The sequence below is a fragment of the Garra rufa genome, chromosome 8 (assembly GCF_049309525.1).
Source record: "Garra rufa chromosome 8, GarRuf1.0, whole genome shotgun sequence".
Taxonomy (NCBI): Eukaryota; Metazoa; Chordata; class Actinopteri; order Cypriniformes; family Cyprinidae; genus Garra; species Garra rufa.
Window position 1 is genome coordinate 11,791,475 of NC_133368.1, and position 27,469 is coordinate 11,818,943.

Below are 27,469 nucleotides of genomic sequence, written 5' to 3' on the forward strand. Positions count from 1 at the left end.
CAAAATGTGTTAAATCAGCTACACAAAGGCATTGGCATGCTGAAAAGATTAGTCTATTCTTTTTTTTGTTGAATGATAAATATACTTAAAAATCACTTTAACTCTGCATTTACAGTCGTTTTATATATTCTATTAATATTAATAATATTGTATTCTATTGATGTTGATTTTACTAGTAATATTCTAATCTGTATTCTACCTCAATTGATAATTGTTTGGAAAGTATTTGTCATGTTCTGACAATAAACCATAAATAATAATTAACTGTCTGGTTTTTCTTTTATTCAGGAGTAAAAAATCTGCCCTTAAATTTGATAGATATAAAGATTTGACATTTATCGTGATGATTATCGATATCGACTGATATGAAAAAAAATATCGTGATAATTTTTTCTGCCATATCGCCCAGCCCTAGGACTGTCACTAATGATTATTTTGGTAATCGCATAATCTGTTGATCTGATGATTAATCGAGTAATAGGATAATTATATACACACACACACACACACACATATATATATATATATATATATATGTAGAGAATAAAAATAGACCTAAGTGAACAATAATTCAAATAAAGTATTAAAAGCAAGTAATAATATGGTTTCATTGAACAAAACTGTTAAAATACAGCTAATGTACATTACGCATTATAAAAAAATTGTAATAAAATATAATAAAAATTATTTTATAATCCTTTTTTTATATAGACTCAACATTTAATAACATTTAAATATTCACTTAATCTTTAATATTTGACCATTTCTTTACGACAGAAATGCTACAGCCAATTTCTTGAATATGTGGACATCAAAACGCGTAAACTCAGAGTGAGGGTTAAAAATTTTACAGTTAGCGTATTGAGAAAAACATTGATGTATTCTCCTGTGTTTGCGTAGGTTTAAAAATGATTTACCTTACAAATCTGGTGAAATGGTGCATGTTGCAGTCCCAGATGAATGTTATAATAAACCCAAACTCAAAGCAATATGCAGAGATGGAGTTTGCAGAGATGGTTTGAGATGCTCCACACATGTAAATGATAACAATTTGTATAGCAGCATTTACTGTGAGCAAAGCCGCTCTGAGAACCTACACGCATATAAATAATTAAAGTGCATATATTAAACCTGCATGGCATATATTTATTTAATTAAACTGTAGTGCTTTTGAATTCACAATTAATCGATTATTCATCAGAATAATCAACCAATTACTCAATTATCAAAATAATTGTTAGTGACAGCACTAATATACAAATATTTAAACTCTTCTGGTGCAATTTGCTTGTCGCAGTTCTCTGATTGGTGGAAATTTCTTTGCAGCATTATGGGTAATGTAAGGTCTCACAATGAATTTAAACATGAAGATAACTTGAAATAATACAGACTTAAGATTTCAACAAAAGCAAAAACCATTGACTAACAACAGCGTAACTCACAGTAGGTCCGTCTTTAACAGTATAAAATATAAAAATTCCCCTAAAAATTAATAGGATCTGAATAGTATTTACATGAAATATGAAATCCATGTAAAAAATATTTTAAAAAGCAACACCAAAACAACTATATAACAACACTTGTGTTCTATTTTAATAAAACTGAATGCATTATTAGTGTTCTTTTGGAATTCTGATTATCTCTAATGGAAAATGCAAAAAAATAACAACAGGGTTTAAAAAGATTGTTTACACCGAAATAAAAATTGTCATCATTAATTCACTCACCTTCAAGCTATTCCAAACCTGCATGAGTTTTTCTTCTGTTAAACACAAAAGAATGCTGGCAACCAAACAGCTGCTGGTAGCCATTGACTTCCATAGCATTCTAAGTCAATGGCTACCAGCAACTCTTACAGGTTTGGAACAAAATGAGGGTGACTTAATAATGGCAGAATTTTCATTTTTGAGTGAACTGTCTTTTTGACCACAAAAGAAGATATTTTTAAAAATTTCTTTGTTTTTGTCCATACAATGAAAGACAATAGGCACCAAAATGGTTTGGTTACCAACATTCTTCTGCAGAAACAGAAGTGGGGGAGGTGGGGATGAACTATCCCTTTATCTTAAGAGGAAAGTGTTGCAACTGGTTGCAGGCCTTTGATGGAGCAAAGGAGCTTGATTTCTACTGGCCCAGAGAATTTCCACAGTACTGAACCTTGCTCAGCAAAGCTAGGCTTTCTGACTAAACCAGCGTTCACACCTGAATGCTGAACTAGGTCAGACTTTGATGCTTTGAGCATGACTCTGTGTGGGTGGGGACTGCAAAGGTAAAAATGATTTCTAAGAATTCAGCACGGAAAAAGAGCACATTTACCCCAAGCCTGAACCCCAGCGGCGTCTTTATGAGAAACAGGAGGACATTAACATGAGCAAGTGATGGCGCTGGCTGCTGCATGTGATCTGTGCGGACAGCATCAGCAGGGTCAAATGATTTCCTGAAATCAACAGATGTTTATGAGATCACTGGCTGTTCCCAGCTTATAAAGGGGAGTGGCTGGGTGCAAAACTTAATACACAAGATGTGATTCCTGTCATAACACCCTGATTTGAATACTTAATTCTGTGTAATACTGTCAGTGATGCTTTAAATACGACCTATCACGATTCTCCAACGCTGACATACACCGCCAAACCGCCATTTGACTATTTATTAAACGTTTTGAAGCGTTCACGACGTCTGTTAGTCTGCAATCATGTAGATGTCATATCTGGTGCTTATTTCTCATTTTTGGTTTGATGATTCATTTGTTTTCAGTTTCAGGCTTCGCCTGGATAGCATTACGAGTGAATAGCCGCTAATTTTATTAAAAGACAACGCGTGTGAAAGCGTTATCTATAATATGTTTATAGTTAATGCTAAAGCCTGACGCTGTCATTAGAGACGCAGCTGGCTCGCGCATTAGCATCAGGCCTGAGATAACATCAGTCGTGATCCGCACCTTTGGCACCATTCGATGGGTTTGTACCTACTCTGCGATACGGGATGAATGCTGGAAAATGACATACGAATGAAAATGAAGCGCGTCTCACCTTGTAGTGACAGAGCCATGCAGTGGGCAGCTAGCTGCTCTTACGTCCGTTCATTTCATGAAAACAAGACGAGCAGGCGAACATAATCAAACCCAGAGCGGCGGCTGGGAGAAGACGAGCGCAGAGACAACGATGGGAGTAGGATAAACTTGACAAATGAGTTTAAAATACGATTTAACGTAGGTTTTTATTGTTGTAACATTATTTCTGTCGTCTTGTGTTATCTTGGAGTGGATTATATTAAAAAATAACAGGTTTGCAGTATCAGTTTTATAATATTTACCAGACAATTTGTATAGTTAGCATATGTTTCGCTCTTTAAACTGAACAAAATCTATATTTAGAATTTGAAATGTTAGTCTTAGTTAACTACAGCTATTTTGTTTTTATGGTAGCACCAGCTTTTCTGATTGGTGGAACTTACTTCAGAATTATGGGTAGTGTAGTCCTGCACTGGGTTTTTAAGCTAGTAATCACACATTGTGGCTTCTACAGAAGCATATATCATCACTTAAAGGGTTGTTCACCCAGAAATTTAATTTCTGTCATTAATTACCCACCATCATGTCGTTCCAAACCTGTAAGACCTTCGTTCAGCTTCGGAACACAAATTAAGGTATTACTGATGACATCCAAGAGCTTTCTGACCCTGCATAATTTTAATTTAATGTAATTTTATGAAGCTATAAAAAAATTTTTTGTGCAAAAAAACAAAAACAAAACAAAAATAACTTCATTCAACAACTCTCCTACTCTGCGTCAGAGAGTATCACGACACATGTGCGCACTTTCCTCTAAACGTGAACAAAGTGTGTTCTGTGTCAGCAGCATGCGTTGTTTACATGTGAGGAAAGTGCGTGCAAAATGGCGCTAGGCTGACACAAAGGAGAAGATTTGTTGAATAAAGTTTTTTTTTTTTCTGCACAAAAAATTGTTCTTATAACTTCATTAAATAACGACTGAACAACTGATTTCACATGGACTTTTGTCGATGTTCTTGGTACCTATTCTGGGCCTTGAATGTGGAAGGAGCCTTGCTGTCTATGGAGGGTCAGAAAGCTCTTGGATTTCATCAAGAATATCTTAATTTGTGTTCTGAAGACGAACGAAGCTCTTACACGTTTGGAACAACATGAGTAATGACAGAATTTCATTTTTGGGTGAACCATCCCTTTAACTCTGAGCTTATGGTAGATGCATTTCATTGCTTAAAAGCAATTTGTCTTGAATATGAATGACTGATTCTTACACTTACTCTGTGATTCCTCACATTCATTTTTTTTTTTTTTACTGTCTCCATCTCAAACCGGAATCTATGTAATCTAAAACTTATTTTGTACAGAAATGAAATGCTCTTCATGTGAATAGTCAATAACTATGCCTCAGAGATACAGTTCAAAGGTATGTACAGTATAGGTATAAACTGTTATCTTGGAGTGGATTATATTAAAAAATAACAGGCTTGAAGTATCAGTTTTATAAATTTTACCAGACAGTTCTGATAGTTAGCATATGTTTCACTCTTTAAGCAGAACAAAATCTATATTTAGAATTTGACATATTCCTGTTAGTTAACTACAGCTATTTTGTTTTCATGGTAGCACCAACTTCTCTGATTGGTGGAACTTACTTCAGAATTATGGGTAGTGTAGTTCTGCACTGGGTTTTTAAGCTAGTAATCACACGTTGTGGCTTCTACAGAAGCATATATCATCACTTAAAGCAGGGGTCACCACACTTAGTCCTGGAGGGTCGGTGTCCAACAGAGTTTAGCTCCAAACTTAATCAAACACACCTGAATGAGCTAATCAAGGACTTAATAGATATGCTTGAAACTTCCAGGCAGGTGTGTTGAGGCAAGTTGGAGCTAAACTCTGCAGGACAACGGCTCTTCAGGATTAAGTTTGGTGACCCCTGACTTAAAGATATAAAATAATAATAAAAATTCTGTCATTAATTACTCACCTTTAAAGTCGTTCCAAACCAGTAAGAACTTCATTCATCCTCAGAACACAAATTAAGGTATTCCTGATGAAATCCAAGAGCTTTCTGACCCTGCATAGACTGCAAGGGTCCTCCACGTTCAAGGCCTAAAAAGGTACTAAAAACATCGACAAAATGGTCCATGTGACATCAGTGGTTTAATCGTAATTTTATGAAGCTATAAGAACACTTTTTGTGCGAAAAAAAAAATATCACGACACATGCGTGCAAAATGGCGCTAGGCTGATGCAGAGGAGATTTGTTAAATAAAGTTGTTGTTTTTTTTCAGCACAAAAATTGTTCCAAAAACTGAACCATTGATGTCACATGGACTATTTTGTTCTTGGTACCTTTCTGAGCCTTAAATGTGGAAGGACCCTCGTTGTCTATGGAGTCACGGAGCTCTCGGATTTCAGCAAAAATATTTTAATTTGTGTTCTGAAAATGAATGTAGGTCTTACGGATTTGGAACAACATGAAGGTGAGTAATTAATGACAGAATTTTCATTTTTGGGTGAACTATCACTTTAACTCTGAGCTCATGGTAGATGCATTTTATTGAAAAATCAATTTGTCTATGGAGAAATTGAATGGGTTTCTTATATGAATGACTGATTCTTACACTTACTCTGTGATTCCTCACATTCATTTTTTTTTTTTACCAGATGTCTGTCTCCATCTCAAACAGGAATCTATGTAATCTAAAACTTATTTTGTACATAAATGAAATGCTCTTTATGTGAAGAATCAATAATGAGCATCAGAGATGTATACAGATATGTATTAACTGGCAAATGAAGTTTCAGTGTAGTCAGTTGAACATTACTTCATAAAGGCATCTACCCTGTGTTTTTGTTAGAGACTTGTAGATCAATGCTTCCAAAAGTGTGAACAGCATCGCCCGGTGAGCCACAGAGGTACAGCAGGTTAGTTGTGACTTAGGTTAAATCAAGATAAAATATTAAATTAAAATATTCTCTAATCTCTCTATCTCTCTATAAAACAATTAACTGTATTGTTTCCAGATCTGAGGTATATGTGTGAGGTTAATGTTTTTAGGCACAACTATCCACCTTATTCTTCAGTGCAGAAGTAAGCGTATAGGCGGGACTTCCGGTTCATTATCCGCTATTGGGAAATAAGGAGAAGAATAACAATGTGGATGAGACCAGAAGACCCATAAAATTTACAAATGGCCATGGCCACTCTTACGAGAGAAATAAGGTGGATAATGTATGTTTTACAAAATCTTTACCATAATGTCATATAGCATTATTGAAAAAAAAAGTCTGTTATTCTATTGTCTTTCTTTCTTTTGTCGTAAGGAAATTATGTTTTTTGAGGATTTCTCTCCATATAATGGACTTCTATGGTGCCCCTAAGTTAGAACTTCCAAAATGCAGCTTCAAATGGCTCTAAACGATCATAGCCGAGGAAAGAAGGGTCTTATCTAGCAAAACAATCGGTTATTTTCTAAAAACAATTATAATTTATATACTTTTTAACCTCAAATGCTCAAATGCTGTGTAGAGATAAAAAGTATATAAATTGCAAATGTTTTTAGAAAATACTAATCGTTATTCATCGATCATTCAGAGCCCTTTAAAGCTGCAGTTAAACTGCATTTTGGAAGTTCAAACTCGGGGCACCATAGAAGTCCACTATATGGAGAGAAATCCTGAAATGTTTTCCTTAAAAAACATAATTTCTTTACGGCTGAAGAAAGTAAGACATGAACATCTTGGATGACAAGGGGGTGAGTACATACATTATCTGTAAATGTTTGTTCTGAACTCCTTTAATGTATATTTAATGTACTTAAAAACATACAAATTTAAAAGAATAAGTCAAACATTAAAGACACAAAGTGTACTGTGTATGCATTCAATTTTATTGAAGAAGGAAGATATCAACTGGCAGCGTTTTACCACCTCAAAATGTACAACAAAATCGAAACACTTATTTAATCAGGATACAAAAATACACATCTCAGTGACCTCCATATTGTAATAAATAGTTAACCATGCATCTACGATAAAAAGGCACAGAAAACAGTCACTTAGTAGTCATAAAAATTACCTACTACTTACCAAAATCATCCAGATATCAATACAAGTGACTACCGTAACATTATATCCCAATAGTGAAAACACATACACATCAGTTGTTTAACCTTAATAAATATGCAAGTCTTGTAAATATACCTATACATGTAGTCTTAAAAATGAAACTGTGCCATTGTAAACACAATGTAAACAAATGAAACTCACATCGCACTTCTCTTAACTGGATACAAATCATGTCAAAGATATGTTACCTTGCTCTACAAATTGCTCTAATGAATTCGTTTGTGAAAAAACAGGCAGTTTGCAGCTTTACCTTCGCCATCGATAAGCCGAAGCCCACTGTCACTCACGGTCCAATGAAAAAACACTCATGTGGTGGCTTGAGAACTGAACTGAGGTTCATGTGATCATGTGCACATGTATTCAGTGTGGCATGAGAGGAAGACTGCACTTGTGTGATTTGAGTCTGTCGTGAAACAAATGAACTATACAGAGGCACCATATAAAAGGTCAACCTGCTACAGCTGTCAAACAGAGATTGTGTAAGGCCAATTAAACCGGGCAGCTTTCGTAGTGTTCTGGAAATGATCTTGGGTCTTTGGTCATGATTCTAGCTAGTTGGGGAAATTACCTTTTGTAATGCGGTCCGTCGGAAATGCATATCAGTACATTCAGTCGTGTTTTAGAATGCGTGGAGGTACGTGCACATAGGTTTCAACAGTATAAATCCACAAAGAGAACTGCTGCTATAAATGAACCATTTGATGGTCAGATCAAATGTTTATCACAAATGTTTATTTAATTAGGTCACCTATGAATAAACCCAGAAGACATTTTCGGCACTGCTTTAAGGGGTGTATATGACTTTCTTCTTTCAGATGAATCTAATCAGAGTTGTCCTGGCTCTTCTAAGCTGGCAGTGAATAGCTGTTGAGATTTTGAAGTCCAATAAAGTACATCTATCCATCATAAAAAAAAAAATCAGTTAAATAAAGGTCTTCTCATGTGAATCGATGCGTTTGTGTAAGAAGAAAAAAAAAGCATAATCTAACAACAGTTAGTGGAAACTTGGAGATTATAGTTTATAAAGGGAGCACTTTTTATGATGGATTTATGCACTTAATTCGACTTCAAAATCTCAACAGCCATTCACTGCTATTATAAAGCTTAGAAGAGCAAGGACATTTTTTAATATGACTCCGATTGTATTCGTTTGAAAGAAGAAAGTCATATACATCTACGATTGCTTGAGGGTGAATAAATCATGGGGTAATTTTCATTTTTGCGTGAACTATGCCTTTAAGCTGGCCAACATATTTCATAAAGGAATACACAAGTGAAAGAGAATGTGTAAAACTTGATGCGCATCCCAATCTGCTGAGGTTTTTGCTGGCGCAGATTTGACGTGGGCCTGCCGATGGATTAAACAGCCAACCTGAAATGCCTACAGGCAAATGCTGAAACCTCAGTAGATGCTCGCTACTGAGAAAAGACGGGAAGCGAGAGACATTAAGTTGCCAATGAAACCGCAAACGGACAAACATGGATTGCTGAAATAAGCAGGCTGCACTGTTGGCTCTCAACTGCTAGAAAACCATTAAAGGAGTAGTTCACTTCCAAAACAAAAATTAACAGATATGAACAGATTTACTCACCCCATTGTCATCCAAGATGTTCATGTCTTACTTTCTTCAGTCGTAAATAATTATGTTTTTAAGGAAAACATTTCAGGATTTCTGTCCATATAGTGGACTTCCATGGTGCCACCGAGTTTGCACTTCCAAAATGCAGTTTAAATGCAGCTTCAAAAAGCTCTAAAGGGCTCTTTATAACCTCAAACACTCATCTTGTCCAGCTCTGAGTGAACTCTGTGTTCTCCGCTTGCTTTATGACAGTTAGGGTATGTTGAAAAACTCCCATCTCATTTTCTCCTCCAACTTCAAAATCGTCACACAGAGTTGTACATATTTAAATGCAATATGTGCATTTTTTTTTTAAGAAAATAATTGTTAGTTCCTCTAGATAAGACCCATCTTTCTCAGCTGGGATCATTTAGAGCCATTTGAAGCTGCATTTAAACTGCATTTTGAAAGGTGCTTCACGATGCCATAGAAGGACCATTTTTGTCTAAATGGTTCCATAAAGAACCATTAACATCTGAAGAACCTTTCTGTTTAACAAAAGGTTCTTTGTGGCTAAAGAAAGTTATTCAGATTATAAAAAGGTAAGAAACAGATGGTTCTTTAAAGAACCTTTGACTGAACAGTTCTTTGTAGAAGCAAAAATGGCTCTTCTATGGCATCGCTGTGAAGAACCTTTTAAAGCACCTTTATTTTTAAGAGTGTATGGAGAATAATCCTAAAATGGTTTCCTTAAAAAACAATTTCTGTACGACTGAAGAAAGAAAGACATGAACATCTTGGATGACAAGGGGGTGAGTACATTTTTGTTTGTTTCTGGAAGTCAACTACTCCTTTAACTTGCATGTAGTTAGCATAGAAATATAAATACGCTTATCAACTTTTAAAAGAAAGGAGAAAATGTTTTTCTCATGTTTGAGTTTGTACATCCAGCATTGTGTGCCCAATCAAACTGGACGGTATTAAGTTCGTCTTTCATTTGGTGGAAACTAGGCATATTGCGCAGATGCCAATATGGACAATGCCAAACGACATTAAATACGGGTTCACTTACAACAAGAATAAACATGGTTTGTACAAACCACAATGTGTTTTGTGTGGTGAATTATTGGCTGCCGAGAGCATTAAACCATCAAAACGTAACTGACGTTTAGAAACCAAACACACAAGCTATAAAAAGTGTAAATCACACGTTTGCTTGCGCATTCACAAAATTGTCAGTTCATGATAATATCAATGACTTTAAAAGACATTTTCTTGTTTCTTTGTGTAGAATAAACTACGTTTGGCGCCATGTGATGTTGTAATTATTACTGATTAATGAATGCAGTCTCATTTCTAGTCTCATCGTTTGATAATAATGCCTAAACTCTCACCGAACTCTTCCAATGTGTATTTTTCTTTTTAAAAACATCCTGCTCAGTTCCACCCAACAAACCAAAACCAATCCTCCATATTTGTTTGAATCTCACGTCAGGTAAATTGTGGCTAGAATTGGATTTCTCGGTTGGGAACACGTCTTTTCCGACTCTCGCTCTGTGTATATATCAAGTACTGCTTTGATGTTATCGAACACCCTCTAGAGGGACATTATAATATAACATAAACTAAAATCCACTGTTATGAGTCCCATGTGCACCGTCGGTCGGGTTGGCTTATGTAGAACTACGTGTAGCTCCGAGCTTGAAATTTTCCATTTTGCGGAAAAATCGAGGCACAACAGTTTTATAGTCGGTGTGAGAAAACATCCAGCCGTCTAGCAAATTATCCTGGAAGCACGGTTTGACAGGATCAACGATTTGCTTATGGAAGATTTATGAATTTTGGAGAGAGAGAGAGAGCGAGAGAGAGAACATGGCATGATTCGTCTGACCCAAAGTCCACCTTAATCCAAAACCGAAAAAAGAGGAGTGTGTGAAGTTTATCTTTTTTAGTTTTCCATGGAAAAACCTCACGTCATAAAGCTTCGTAGAGAATAAATGTATCAAAATAAATACAATATTGCACCTTCCATCGAGTACAACAGCACTTAACGTGTAAAGGCGATTACTAAACAGAATAATTCACAAAGGTGTTATGGTGCTCTATACACAAATAAATGTGTCATCTGATAATATCGTGTAAGCGTTCTATTATACAAAGGCTTTACTCATAACTGGAGTTAACAGTTTAGACTTTTTAAACGTATGTACAGTGCATATATTAACAAACAAACAATCTCTTATACCCTGTAATGCCACCGACCAAATGTAGATGATCCTATCGAACTTGCACTGGGTTCCTGAACTCAGTAAATATCAACTATGTAAAGTTGCAGCTCAACTGCAATTCCTTATTCCAAACAATAAAAGTCCTATTTCAACTAATACATAATAAGAAGAAGTTTGAAGCTAAAAAGAGTTGTGTCGCTGTGTTCAATTGTTTCTGAACCGCTTCAGATTTGACCATTTTGGAGGGAAAACTAAACTTTTTCGCTTTGAAAACCAGGGGACATTCGCTTTGGTACTTATTTCACCGACTTACCTAACGTCCTACTGTAAGATTAAAACGTTTCTTACTGATAAAGCTCATCTGACAATAAATATGGCACATAACACCGCTTTTGACACAAGGTTTCCATGCAGACAGATAAATAGAAATAATAAATCAGCAGTCTACTTTGACCAAAGGGATGCTTCAGTAGTAACAAATGGCGTTATACTAAATTCATATAAAACTTGTTCAAGTGTTAGTTTGTACAATAAAAAACAAGACGCAGATCATGCAGTAAAACAGCTATCCAAATATAGCAAGCATACCATGCATCAGTATGTCACTGGCGAAGGAAACCCCTTTTGACCTTTCCTGGACTGCGGCGGCGCACTACGTTGATTGCCGTTTGATTGCGATACTCCAGCAGTCTTTTTCCCGTCTCCTTAAAATGTAAACAGTGCTGTCAAAAGCAGAATATTGCTGACACATCACATCGCCCTCCTATTGTTGCCATCTACCGCAAGGCAAAGAGCCAGTGAGCTACTCAGAGGCCGTGCGCTCCTCTCGGGTTTGGAAGTCCTGTTCTGCTACTTGATTTGGAATCTGTTAAAGAGGCCGGAGGTCGCGTGCACGATGAGAATTGCATACCTGATTGTGCCGTCGATGCGATAGGGTGAGGAATGGCTTTTCTATGGGTCTAAAAGTCTCGGACGCAATCCTTGTCGTTTTGGCACCAGCGCTTGCTCTAAAACAAACATTCCTAGCTTTTCTACAAGCTATTCCAACATAGATCCACGCTTCCCACACCGGAGCTCCCGCTTCAACTCCTCTTCGCCCACGAACGGAATGTGTGTTGACGTCTCTCTCACAGGTCCACCATCGAACTCTTGGCCAAGTCTTTAGTTCCCTGGAGAATTCTCTTCATATGACCCACCTTCGAGATCCCCAGATCCTAGAGGAAGCAGACAAACAGAACACTCTCAAAAAGGATGTGTTAATTTTTAACACATTGTTTGTGTTATGTCTACTTTAGCACATTTTGTGTTATTTTGTGTTAAATGTGTGTTAAAAACGAAAAAGAAAAAAGAAAATATCCAACACAGTGTGTCCAACACAATATGTGTTAAATATCAGCCAATCACATTGCTGCTTGCGTCACTTCATGAGCCGTTATTCTACTGACACAAGCAAATTTCCTCGCGCTTCAAGTTTTCATTGTCAGGACATAACTTCGATGTGTGAAGGTAAGAGAAATGTTTGTATTTGCCATTATACGTTTTTAAAATGTCTTTTGTGATCGTTTGTAGATGGTAGCCGGAAAACTGCCTCACGAATGGCCATGCGAGCTGCGCCCGAGCCTGCTGCACATCTCAGCGGTGGGAGCTTATTTTAACAAGCTTTATAGTTTCTTTTGTTAGATTTATTGTGAACAGAATCGCTTTTAATTCATCATTGACACGTTGTAGTGCTTCACATGAGGAAATCTATGTCGTTGATCACGTCTTTCTCTTTGAAAATGAACAGCTTCGTGGTGCCACGTATGGTGCAAATTGCCCTAACGTTAACATAATCTCTGATGCTTAAAGGTGCCATAGAATGGAAAACTGAACTTACCTTGGCATAGTTAAATAATAACAGTTCAGTACATGGACATGACATACCATGAGTTTCAAACACCACCGTTTCCTCCTTCTTATATAAATCTAGTATCTGCAAAAGACCAACGAAAAATAGGCCAATTCCAACATAACAGGTCTGTTACGCAACTTCCGGGATCGTTAACGGTACGTTTACACGGGGCGCTAGCGTCAACGCTTCCCATTGACTTGAATGGGTAACGTCACGCGTTGCCGAAAAGAATTGTGGACTGGCGTTGCTCGTGGCAGAAGTTGAAAAATTCTCAACTGCCGACGGAAGCGACAGCCAATTAGATCGCTCTATGCAAATACAGTTGCCAGGCGGCAGCCAATCACGTTCCTGTCTAATTTCATTGGCTGACGCTGCTATGACCATTGCGTCAGTGCCAAACTTCAGCCATGCCTTCCGTCAAGCGTTGACGCTGACGCCCCGTGTGAACACACCGTAATAGTTACGCCTCCAACATCTGCATCGCCCAATCATCACTAACGTCAGCACCTCAGTTGAACAAGGTAAAGTCTAGAAGGGATACAGCTATGGCTACTGGGCATGCGCACATCAGTCTAACGTTATTTTTGTCACACTGTACAACAATAATACTTTTTTTGTATTATAGTAAGGGCTAAGTTTAGGGTTGGGGTAGGTGTAGACGTTAATAAAACACAATCTAATAGGTAGAACAATTAATTTCATTGTTAGTTTCCGGTCTGAGCTGTATACCCTCTAGCCACAACTGTTAAACAAGGCGAGTCACTCAAGGGACACGGTTAGCTTAATGCTAGCGCTAGCCTGTTAAATTGCTATACATAGGATTTCACTTACCACATAAACAGAGAGATGCATTGTAACTTTACACAGAGCACATGCATCACAGTAATCAGACTAATATATCCGCGATTCAAAACGGCAGATTCAACAAACTGCATATTAAAAGCGGCTAGAGCTCCTAATTAAATATATATTTTTATCCATGTGCGAGCTATTGAGCTCTGTGAAACAGCCAATCAGAGCAGAGCTCATTAATATTCATGAAGCTTCCAAATAACAGAGCCTTTCATTCTAGGGGCAAATCCTAGGGTTGTAAATGGACCTGTAAAACCATTTCTGGAGATTTTTTGCCCTTTCCTATGCCATATACCTTCTATGTAGATATCAGAGAACAATTTAAAAATATTGTATAAATGCATTCTATGGCACCTTTAAGCTTTTCTTGCCTTTTTAGCTATCGCTATTTTACAATATTCGTTATGTGTAGCCTATAAATAACAAAAGTATCTTTATTTTACTCTTGCAGCTTTGAATGGAAGACACTCTTGAAGTGCTTGTGGCAGTTAGTGACGAGACTGGAGACAAACGAGAGACTTCATCTCACGACCCTCACCACCACTTGTACGCAGATGAAAATATGTAAATAAAACGATTAATGCTTAAATGGTTGTCAAATACCACTTTTTTTTATTTAAAGTACAAACTTTATTAACCATTAACAACTTTTCACTCAAGGAACAATTAAAATGTTTAAACTGCTGTATTTTGATTGTTTACCTCTCTTTTTTTTAATTATTGTGTTTTTATGTAATTGTTAGTAGCAGGTTTAATAAATGGTGTATAAACTATACGTTAGTTTGCTGTGTCTTTATTGCATACAAGATTTATTCAAAAATAACACATATTTGACACAAATTGTGTATTTATAACACATAGTGTGTAGAAAAAAATCAACACATTTTCTGTGTAAGAAGGAATAACACATTGGTTGAGTTAAAACTAACACAAAATGTGTTGTCCTTAACTAGACACAAAGGTGTGTTAGGAAACAACACAGGTTGTGTTGTTTTTAACACATCCTTTTTAAGAGTGAAGCACTCAGAATGAGCCGTTTGCAGAGCTCACACTTGTCTGACAGTCTTCAGGAGTTCTTAATTACGTTTGGGTGTTTGTTTTGTAGAATAAAACACCTTTATTTCACTACAGACATCATAAACCAACTAAGCTGCACTTTTTAACCCAAGTTTAAACCAAGTGCTTTTTAAAGCACAAAGCATCAAAGCTTTATTTTAGTGTCTTTGCTACACAAGTTACAAGTACGTACCATGGTAATAACAGCAAATTAGGCATAATTACAAGCAACTATCCCTAAAGCGAACTCCAAGCCTAAAGCTATAGTAAGTACAGGCTTTAATTATTGTTACTTAGTACTGATTTGTCTAACTACACTGTAAGAGGGACACCTTTAAATTAAAGGGATAGTTCACCCAAAAATTTTAATTTTATGTTTATCTGCTTACCCCTAGGTGACTTTGTTTCTTCAGTAAAACACTAACAAAGATTTTTAACTCAAACCGCTGCAGTCTGTCAGTCATATAATGGCAGTCAATGGGATCCACAGCTTTGAGAGTCGAGAAAACATACACAGACAAAACTAAATTAAACCCTGCGGCTCGTGACAATACATTGAGGTGTTGAGACACGAAACGATTGGTCTGTGCAAGAAACTGAACAGTATTTATTTCATTTTTTACCTCTGATCCACCGCTATGTCCAACTGTCCTGAGCGTGTTCACAACAGCCGGCACGTGCTGCGTCAACGTGCTCTTGCATAGTAGATGCATATGTGGAAGCGATCTGTTGCGCGTATACCTCTCTCATTGTGTACACAGTGCATAGCGGTTACTTAAAATGGTAATTACTTGCGCTTATCCTGAATCTGGCAACCGATTAAAAACGAAAAAAGATTACGTTTTCTTGTGCAAGCTCATCCGGGAGTACTGACTTTTCACCGACTACTATGCCAGAGCATGTTGACGTGTTTAGGACAGTTGAACATTGTGGTGGATCAGAGGTAAAAAATGATATAAATACTGTTTCGTTTCTTGCACAGACCGATCGTTTTGTGTCTTAACACCTCAATGTATCATCACAAGCCGCAGGGTTTTGTCTGTGTATGATTTTTTAACTCTCAAAACTGTGGATCCCATTGACTACCATTATATGACTGACAGACTGCAACGGTTTGAGTTAAAAATCTTCATTTGTGTTTTACTGAAGAAACAAACCTACACCTACATCTTGGATGCCCTGGGGGTAAGCAGATAAACATCAAATTTAAATTTTTGGGTGAATTATCCCTTTAAGTTCAAAGTCAAATGTAATTTGAAAATGAAAACAAACAGCATTTAAATAATTTATGTTCCATGCAATAAAATTTGATTAAAGAAAATACCATCTGTATTATCTTTTAGACATTATTAGCATTATTAAAGTAATAAATGAACAATGATCATTTAAAAACAAATATACTCACGTTTCTTAAAAGGTAATACCAATGTTCAACCACCTTTGTATTGTTACAATGTCTGTTACTGATTCCATATGTTTTTGATGACAAAAATTGTAGTTACAGTACTAATGTAATCCATTACATTACACTACTTTTTAATTACTTTTGCTCTAAATCTTTTATCACATTGATTTAAATAGGATGATCTTGTACCATATCGACATAAAAATACAAAAAGAAAGAAAAAATCATAAGTATAAGTATAAGTAGCACGAGTATATTTGTAGCAATAACCAACAATAAATTGTACATGTTAAAATGATCAATTTGTCTTTTATGCCAAAAATAATTAGGATATTAAGTAAAGTTCATGTTCCATGAAGACATTTTGTAAATGTCCTACTGTAAACATTTCAAAACTTAATTTTTGATTAGTAATATGCATTGCTAAGAACTTCATTTGGACAACTTTAAAGGCGATTTTCTTTATATTTTGATGTTTTTGCACCCTCAGATTCCAGATTTCCAAATAGTTGTCTCAAAATATTGTCTTATCCTAACAAACCATACAACAATGGAAAGCTTATTTATTCAGCTTTCTGATGACCCTTAAAAATGGACCCTTATGACTGGTTTTGTGGTCCAAGGACACATATATTTCATTAATTGTTATTAAGCATCACATTACATCGAGGTCTCCCAAACTGGGGTTTGTGAGTTTAATGAAAAGCTAATAATTAAATTATACAAATGTAAAATTAAAATAAATCTAAATAAAACACTTAAAATGACAAAATATTATACTTGTTTACCTGCATCTCATATGAAACTGTGAATAATATGTAATCAAGTAATCAATAATAGAGTAACTGTAGTCTGATTACAAGTGTTTTAAAATGTAATGCAACCTTAGTAAAAAAGTAATATTTACTAACACACTAGAGATTTACTGATAAACATTTTCATTAAACTTTATTTGGAGTACTACTTGTGCACAATGCACATTTCTTAATATTAAGCCCAAAATGTGTTTTAATGTCACTAATTATGAGGATTGTATGATCTTTAAATGCAAGATATGTAAAGTGTATCTGAAGTATATTTGCAGTAGTTCCAGTTTTACTTCAATATATCTTTAGTTGGACTTCAGCACTACTTCTGGCCATTTAATTCTGATTCTGATTACGTAATCCAGATTATATGTAATCGGTTACAGTATATGTAAATGAACAATGTGTACTCTTTCTCACACCGAGATATTCTGTTCATTTGTTAGCAAAAGTCAGATGGATGATGGATGTGTCATCTCATAAACACCTTTGTGAAATTTGGCCCAGCTCACAGACTTTTGGATCGAGTCCAGTGCATTATGTGTGTTGCTGTTTCCCTACTTTTTGGCAATATGAACACTATACGCCTTTTTCTCTAGTCACATAGCAATGCTTCTTTAAATTTCTTTATACTTTCAACTACATGGTCATCTATATTTTCTTAAAAGCCCATTTTGCCAGTGGTGAATTACACCTTGAAGCAAGACTATTAGTTCAAATAAATGCTATGTGAACAGGGAGTCTTAAATGTGTGTTTTGCAGTATTGACAATACATTTAAGTATAATCAAAGTCAGGCAATTCCATAATCATTTTAATATGACCATCAGTCAAACTGTCAGTTTAAAATGATTATGGAAAAGCCTGACTGTGGTGTCTCCCAAAAGTATAATGAAACCATCTAAACAGCAGGTTTGAAATAAAGCCGCAGAAAAAGTGACATCTAGTGGCAGTCAAGCTAATCTAAATGAGACATTCATTTTGTTGAAGCCTTATACCTTATTTGCTATTATTTTAATTATATACTACTGATCACATTTGTATCAGAATCAGCCACAGCAACACCAATATCAGTTGACCAACAGTTAAGAAAACCTAAGAACCCTGGTTAAGCTCGGGTTAAAACAATGCAGCTGATCCAGTGACAGCAAATGTCACAATACCGCTTCCCTGGTTTACAGCTGAAACACTTTGATCTATTTATGTCCCAATTAGGCTTTCAAAATATGTTTGAGGACATCCCTAAAGACAGAATGAGGTTAGACCAGATAAATGGCAGGGATGTTTGAAATGGGGGGACATAACAGAGGCGTATAAATGGCACAGTCCAAGGTTCACTAGTGCTTGTGATAAGTGTGACCAGAGCACCTTACACATACACATTTAGCACTACACAACACTGAGCTGCTTTCACCTACCAACTGGAAGGTGTGATTTAAGAGGGTTTATAAAACATATCGAATGTATTATGACAAATTTATATTTCTTTAACAAGTGTACATGAAAGCGTCATTTGGTTTCTGGTGAGGATGTTTATAGTACTCTGTCACTGTGCTAAACTGTATAATGAACTGGACAATTCAGGTGATAACCCTAGACAGTTTTACTGTTTAAAATAGCTCCACTATACAGCAATAACCTATAAAACATTGTAAATGAGGCCCAGTTAACATCTCATAATTGCATCAGTCTCAGGAGATTTGATTATAAGTGTGCAACACTAAATACAGATGTACAGTTGAAGTCAAAGTTTACAGAATCTGCAAAATGTTAATTTTCTACCAAAATAAGATGGATCATACTAAATGCATGTTATTTTTAATTTAGTACTGACCTGAATAACATATTTCACATGAAAGATGTTTACATATAGTCCGCATAAGAAAATAATAGTTGAATTTATAAAAATGTTCAAAAGTTTACATACACTTGATTCTTCATACTGTGTTGTTACTGCTTTTTTTGTTTAGTGACAGTTGTTCACGAGTCCTTTGTTTGTCCTGAACAGTTAAACTGCCCGCTGTTCTTAAAAAAAATCCTTTAGGTCCCACAGATTCTTTGGTTTTTAAGCATTTTTGTGTATTTGAACCCTTTCCAACAATGACTGTATGATTTTGAGATCCATCTTTTCATACCGAGGACAACTGAGGGACTCATATGCAACTATTACAGAAGGTTCAAACGCTCACTGATGCTTCAGAAGGACAAACAATGCATTAAGAGATGGGGGGTGAATACATTTGAACAGAATGAAGATGTGTACCTCTTAATGCATGGTTTTTCCTTATGAAGCATCAGTGAGCGTTTAAACCTTCTGTAATAGTTGCATATGAGTTGAATATGAAATTTAACTTATTTTGTCTCTTGTGGACTATATGTAAATGTCTTTGTTGTGAAATATCTTATTCAGGTCAGTAGTAAATAAAAAATAACATGCATTTTGTACAATCCCTCTGATTTTGGTAAAATAATTAACATTTTGCAGATTCTGAAAGGTGTATAAACGTTTGTTTTCAACTGTTTGGGTCACAAGCTACTAGTTGCAGTGACAAAAATAGTAAATTTAGCGAATATGTGTGTAAAAATCATAAGAAACACATCTGCAATTAATATAATTTAGTTAGTTGACTAAAATAATGCATACCGCTTGAAATATTGTCATATTTCTGGTAAAAATGTGCCAACTTTTCTGTACTAGTTTTTACTTTATAACAGCTTGTTAACATGCAGTAACACTGTGATATAGTGGGTGACACTATTGATTAAAAGTTTGGGGTCAGTAAGATGTTTTTTGAAAGAAATTAATACTTTTCTTCAGAAAAGATGCATTAAATTGATCAAAAGTAACAGTGAGATTGTTTATAAAGTTTCAAATAAAATGAATGAATGTATCATGGTTTTCACAAAAATATTAAGCGGAACAACTTTTCAACATCAAATCAGCAAATTGGAATGGTTTCTAAAGGATCATGTGATGCTGAAGACTGGAGTAATGATGCTGTAAATTCAGCTTTGCATCACAGCAATAAATTACATTTAAAAAGTATATTACCATAGAAAACATGCATTTAAATTGTAATAATATTACACAATATTTCTGTTTTTACTGTATTTTTGATCAAATAAATGCAACCTTCTTTCATTATTACATTAATATCTTACCAACCCCAAGTTTTTAAACAGTAGTGTATGTAGTCAAGAAAGTAGGGATGTGCCGCAACAGTGAATCCGTATTCGGGAAAGGCACGGAAAACAAATAACGTGTTCTACGGAGCCACTTAAGTGACATGGTAGCCGGTTACATTACAGTACATAAAACCTCACTTTCCACAGTAAGAAGAGATGACTGATAGGACGATGGCGAATGATTTGCAGATCCTCCGATTCCAATACCAGTATCGGAAATGCCACCGATACCACAAAAAATTCTAGCATCGGTATCGGTGAGTACTTGAACCCACGTACCGATCCGATACCATTTTCTTAAACAAGACCTAGTTATGCCCGCTAGCTTTGCTTAACACAAATCGGAAGTCAATTCTCCTTCGCTGCTCAGAATGCAAACACAGGAAGTTGTGCTGTGCTGCCACAAGCAACCACTGTTTAGAGCAGCGAAGAAGAAATACAAATGTGCTAGCAGTATGTCCGCCTTTTAGCAGCATGTTAGACTGGACCAACCAGCCAGTAAAACAGAAACATGTCTTATATGTAGGGCCCTGATTTCCACAATGCGGAAAACGTGGACGGTATCATGAAAACACTGAAAAAAAAAATCATAAAAACGGAATTTACAGTTTAACGTGGAATGTCACGGAATTTGTCAAAGTTTGGATGAATTAATCAAAAGTAACTCATTACGCTCATATCAAATCACAATATGTACAAATATTTGTAAATATTATGCCGCAAAATGACTATTTAAATATGAATTCTGTGTGTCTCTGTTTTAATGATTGGCGCAGACGTGCGGTTTTGTTTACAACTCGTACTGAAGTGCGCGTGACACTTGTGGTAATATTACAGGGCTCCAGACTGCAAACATTTTTTCTGTCGGTGCGACTAATTTTTGTGAGCGGTCGCACTGGCACGATCACCGTGACCACAGCATAAAATAATTAGAGATGCTCCGGTACCCTTTTTCCTTTCCTGATACCGATTTCGATACCTAGGCTCAGGGTATCAGCCGATATCGAGTACTGATCCGATACCTGGGTGTGTATCTGAATATACACCTGTAGATACTAGCCCTGTGTGAATTGAGAATTGGGCAGAATTTGAAAGATTCTCACTAGATCTCGCAGCAACCTTATTCATTGTGCGGTGAATTCAAACACTTCTCACTGGATCTTGCAGCATTAAACAGTGTCGTGAAATCAACTTTGGCTCCAGAATAAAGCTGTTCTGGACTCGTGCAAGTTTGTTTGCGTTGTGGTCTGAGCTGATAAACGCTTGGCGCAGTTTAGTTTCGCTTTCGTTTGCCATTTGATGTTTCTCATATGCAACAGAAATGCCAGCGCTTATGCCTTGAACAACGTGGTAATAGCGCCAGTGCGACCGCTCACAAAAATTAGTCGCACCGGCAGAAAAAATGATCGCAGTCTGGAGCCCTGTAATATTACCGCAAGTGACGTGTGCTTCAGTACCAGTAGTAAACAAAACCTCACATCTGTGCTATTTATTAAACAGAGACACACAGAATTCATATTTAAATAGTCATTTTGTCGCTTAATATTTACAAATATTTGTCCAATTTGATTTCAGTGTAATGACCTACTTTTGATTAGTTCATCCAAACTTTGACAAATTCCATGACATTCCGCGTTAAACTGTAAATTTTGTTTTTATGCCTGGATTCCGCGATTCCGTTTGCATTTTCCGCATTGTGGAAATCAGGGCCCTACATATGAGACATGTTGCTGTTTTACTGGCTGGTTGGTCTAGTCTGACATACTGCCAAACAGCGGACATACTGCTAGCACGTTTGTATTTCTTGAACTGACTTCTGATTTGCAGCATTAAGCAAAGCTAGCGGGCATAACTAGGTCTTGTTTAACAAAATAGTTTTGGATCGGTACATGGGTTCAAGTACTCGCCGCTACCGATGCTAGATTTTTTTTTTTGTGGTATCGGTGGCATTTCCGATACTAGTATCGGAATCGGAACAACTCTAAAAATAATTCTATCAGTTCATACAGGGCTAGTAGTATCTACAGGTGTATATTCAGATTAGAGATGTCCCAATCCGATCACGTGATCGGAAAATCGGGCCCGATCACGTGGTTTCAGACTCGATCGGAATCGGACGTTACGTCCCGATCAGGACTCGGATATATATGTATATATCAGAGGTCGCATTAACCGAAAATTGTCCGTCATTGACGGAATTTTTGTTGGAATGACCGAAAAATCTGAAGGCCGTCCGTCACTTCGACAGATTACACTGAGGGTGATATAGTGTAATTATTAGCTGTAATTCCCACCCCTGTCCAGTTGGTGGCGAGTGCGCTCCAGTGTGGCAACAGAGCACTTGCTCCAGAACTAAAACGACACTGTTACTAATCTTTTGCCTTTTGCTATGCGTTTGATTAAGCACAGGCGCAGTAGTACTAAGGAAGCTACAAAGATCTATCATGCCACATTAAAGAGCGCCAAAACGGTATTTATTGCTTGAATTTCCTAATGATATTGAATTTGAAATTTGAGACTTTGTTTCATTGCGATTTATTGGATGGGAGGCGCACCTGTACCTGTTAGTCATCGACTGAAAACAGCATAGACCAAAAGATCGACTGGGATTTACTGATCAATATTGCTCATTAAAATGAGAATATATTAAAATAGATGTCATCGGTGTGGTGTTGAACATGAAAAGTTAAGCAGTCTCATCTGTTCTCTTCAACATATTAAAAATTAAAACGTGAACAAAAATAAATGCAATTATATGTGTTATAATTAAAATATGAAAATTAAAATGACGGGTAACAACGAATTATGACGGAATTTTTACGACCCTGTCCGTCAAAATGACGGGCAATGTAACAGTCTAACGCAACCCACTAGTTAGACCCCTTGACTGCACACAGAAACACAGCAAACATTGTGGCACTTTTATTTTTTTATTTCTAGGTGCTATTTGTTTTTATATTAGACTTTTTTTATATTTACTGTTGTACTAAAGTCCAGAAGTGAAGAATTTACGTAATTTATTACTTGATTGTTGACGCTACCTCACAGAAGTGCTCTGTTTGTTAACAGAGTTGTTGAATGTTAAAATAAGGAACATCCAGGATCTGTTTCGTCGCTCTTCTTTATTCTTTTTGCTTATGTATTATAGAAGTATCGGATCGGGACTCGGTATCAGCAGATACTCAAAATCAAATAACTCGGACTCGAGGGCAAAAAAAACCTGATCGGGACATCCCTAATTCAGATACACACCCAAGAATCGGAACTGTACTCGATATCGGCCGATATCCTGAGCCTAGGTATCGGAATCTGTATCAAAAAAGGGTATCGCAACATCTCTACCACTGACAAACATCTAATCTTGTAAAATGTATGGAAAGTACTGCCACTCCGTTGTATAAACAGAGTATGTGTGATCGCCAATCTCGAAAGTGAAAGTAAAAAAGCGAGCGCACAGGCCCTGCATGTAAATAGCGGCTCCCTATAATTGCGAGTGAAAGCACTGAATATATTTTTACACTCATCTCGTATTTATTCCCTTTAGGGGTTCCGTAGTACACGTCATTTCCTTTCCAAACACAGTATTTGATCACTTACAATCAGATCACCTGAGACGCATGTGTGAGCAGGTGTGAACAGAGCCTGATTTGTTGAATCACACACACATAAACATGTTGACTGTACTCATGAGCTACACAAACAGAGGCATGTCTGTGTGGAGCTGCCCATCCCACAACCACATCTTCAGATCCCTGCTGGCGTCCTTCGAGCCTAGCCGACTTAAAATAGCCCTACGTGCGTCAGGCGGTTAGTCGTGTCAGTATTCGAAGACCCGAACGACACTTGCACAGAGGAAGCCAAGCAGAGCAGTGCAGCACAAAATAGCAAACAGGGTGACAGGTAAGATGACAGAGAGAAAGAAAGAGAGTCAAAGAGCGAGATGGACAGAGAAAGAGCGTTTCGGTCATTCTGAGGGACATCGTGAGGCACAGAAAGGGGTTGTGTGTATACCTTGAGGTCTCTCCTTTCCAGGTGCAGGAGCTCGGAGCCGCGGATGTCGTGGCGGATGAAGGTCTCTTTGTATTCCCCCAAGCTGAGCTGCTCCAACCAGGCGGCCACCTCCTCAGTGCCCCACCTCTGAACTACATAAGTACAGAGCGAGAAGCCCCCTTCAGTGTCCAAGCCCCGTACACTCGCAGGACACAAGCAAACAGGGTCAGGCCGAGAGGAGGAACAAGTCAAAAAACAACCACAAAAGGAAAAAGGGGACCAAAAAAAATCAAACAGGAAAGAGAAGACACAGAGAGAAGTGGCGGCAGCAGCTGGCAAAGAGAGGGTTAAACAGGTTCGGTTTGGTCACTGGCACACCCGGAGGCGTTTCTGGCATGCAGGTTATCACAGTGGCACGTCCACCATCATCCCATTAAGAGCAGACACAGAGACAGGAGAAAGAGGAGGAGGAGGACGAGGAGGAGGAGGAGGGAATGGGAGGCTGAAGCCTGTGCGACTCTAACGCCCTGCGCTCGGATCGGATCGTCCGCCGACAGGACGGAAACACACTGCACTCTGTTGTTGTTGTTGATGGCGTGTTAAATCCCCGCAGCAGACGTACATGTCAAAGCCAGGGTCAATCTATGTTCAATTTAACAGTGTGGACTGTGGACGCATTTGCGAATCTGTTATGACATTCGCCTGGATAAACACGCCTGAAAATGTCAAAGAATATCATGGATTGTATTTTGTAAACAGCTAAAGAGCCTATTTTGATCCCCTTGCAATCCTTTTTGGAGAGTGTGTACTATGTTTGCACTATCCTCGAAATCTGGTCTGTTTCAGCAAGGATTAAAGGTGATGTGTGTAATTTTTTGGATATGTGTGTGCAGACAACTCCTGGAAGAATAAGTTGCTTGAGGATAATGGCATCAAATCTGCACTAATAAATAATCTATAATCTGCAAATTATATTATTATTATTATTATGTTTATTATTATTATGATTATTATATCTTATATATATATATATATATATATATATATATATATATATATATATATATATATATATATGTGTGTGACCCTGGACCACAAAACCAGTCATAAGGTTAAATTTTACAAAACTGAGATGTATATATAATATGAAAGCTCAATAAATAAGCTTTCTATTGATGTATGGTTTGTTAGGATAGGACAATATTTGGCCGAGATACAACTATTTGAAAATCTGGAATCTGAGGGTGCAAAAAAATCAAAATCCTGAGAAAATCACCTTTAAAGTTGTCCAAATTAGGTTCTTAACAATGCATATTACTAATCAAAAATTACATTTTGATACATTTACAGTAGGAATTTTACAAAAAATCTTCATGGAACATGATCTTTACTTAATTTCCTAATGATTTGTGGCATAAAAGAAAAATCAATAATTTTGACCCATGCAATGTATTTTTGGTTGTTGCTACAAACATACCCCAACGACTTAAGACTGGTTTTGTGGTCCAGGGTCACATATATAAGACAAATTAGAACAAAACATTAAGTACATTAAGTGTATTATTGTTTTTATTATTACTATTATTATTATTAGTGATGATATTAATGTGTAAAATATACATTGCACATTAAAGCATAATAATAACAATAATGATAATGTGTAAAATATATAGCATATATTATTATTATTTTTATTATATACACAAATACATTTTTGCCCATTTTTGGAGGCTAAAAATTGAATTTTGCCCCTATTAGGGATGCTCATATTGACCGTTTAACCGTTAACCGACAGTAAGAATTTTAACCGATTATTACTATCAGTTAAACGGTTTAAAAGGGTTTTTTTCTATTCTTTTTTTTACGTTTGCTGCATGGTGAAAGAAATAATGCTATTTGTAAGTTATCTGTTTACTCACGCGCGTGTCGACACGTGCAGTGTGGCTGTACAGACATATTTCGCTTCACCTTTACTTAGTAAACTGATGTAGTATATGCAACTCAATGACAAGTGGCATTATTGGGTTATTAGAGAGTGAATCCGTGAGTGAATGTATTCAAATTCTGAATGAATTATAGTCTAGATAGAAAGTGCGCAATAGGCGCTCCCGTTACAATCACTGGACATAATGTCAACACTTTGTTTGTTTTAATAAGAGAGTTTGCGAAAGTGTAGAAATCAGCAAAACTGAAACCGGCACTTTGGTTGGTGAATGGATTGTAACATAGCCTCCTCTGATTGGCCACAGTGATAATCTACTAAACATACATGTCTGTGATTGGCTATTGCTGAACGCTGTAAAACACGCGCTTCTCCACACGCATATGACAGTGGATGGAAGTCCCGAACCGCAAATTGAAAGGGTTTTTGTGATGGTGTTTTTTTCGCGGATCTAAGAGTTAACAGGCAGCGGTCCTGCCTATCCGTACAGCATGTGGACATGTTAAAAACTAGGCACACTGAGGTATTGGCTGGCCTGCTATATATTTTTTTATGTCTGATGAGAAGAATAAGACCGGTACAGTTCTTCAAAGCGCATAAAAGGATTCAGTGTGTTTTAGTTTTGTCATCTTAATTAGGTAGTTATTTAATTTATACATATTTAGTGTAGGCCTATTTATATTATTCTTTTTTTTTTCATTCAGATTTTCTCTGTTCTCAGAACCGCTGCTGATGCGTGATAATTTAAGTATATGTCAATGCAGTTTTTGTTGTTGCTCTGAGTCTGTATGCTGCTGTTTGCACGTTAAAATAAAACATTTGCTTGTATTTTTAATGTATCATCACAGATACTCGTGCATTCTATTTTTATTTTAAACTAATTTATTATTCTAATTTTATCAGTTAACGGTTAATGTTCGGATAACGAGCAGCGGTTGTCGGTCAGGAAAATTAACCAAAATGAGCATCCCTAGCCCCTATCGTTAAAGTTTTGGTTTTGTTAATTTTTTCTATTATTATTATTATTATTATTATTATTATTATTATTATTAATGATATTAATGTATTAATTTTACAGTGCACACTAATAAATAATAATAACAATAATAATGTGTAAAATATATAGCATATATTATTATTATTATTATTTATATACACAAATACATTTTTGCAAATTGTGAGGCAAAAAAAATAGTGTTTTCACCATTATGAGTTTTGTTTTGTTATTTTTATTATTGCTATTATTATTAATAATTATGATATAAATATGTAAAATATACATTGCACATAAATAAATAATAATAATGTGTAAAATATATAGCGTATTTTATTATTATTTTGAATATACACAAAAATATATTTTTGCCACTTTTTGGAGGCTAAAAATATATTTTTTTTCACTATTATGAAA

The 27,469-nt window shown here is 36.3% G+C and overlaps 1 protein-coding gene across 1 annotated transcript in view; it reads right to left on the reverse strand.

The window, feature by feature from the left end:
• Positions 1 to 6,885: 6,885 nt before the first annotated feature.
• The window catches only part of dgkh (diacylglycerol kinase, eta), a 69,111-nt gene continuing 48,527 nt past the window's right edge, over positions 6,886 to 27,469 (reverse strand). Inside the window, exons 25-26 of the mRNA XM_073845440.1 lie at positions 24,138 to 24,268; positions 6,886 to 12,145 (exon numbers count right to left, since the gene is read on the reverse strand). Coding sequence (XP_073701541.1) covers positions 12,059 to 12,145; positions 24,138 to 24,268 — 218 coding nt within the window. The 3' untranslated portion in view covers positions 6,886 to 12,058. The remainder of the gene's footprint in view (positions 12,146 to 24,137; positions 24,269 to 27,469) is intronic.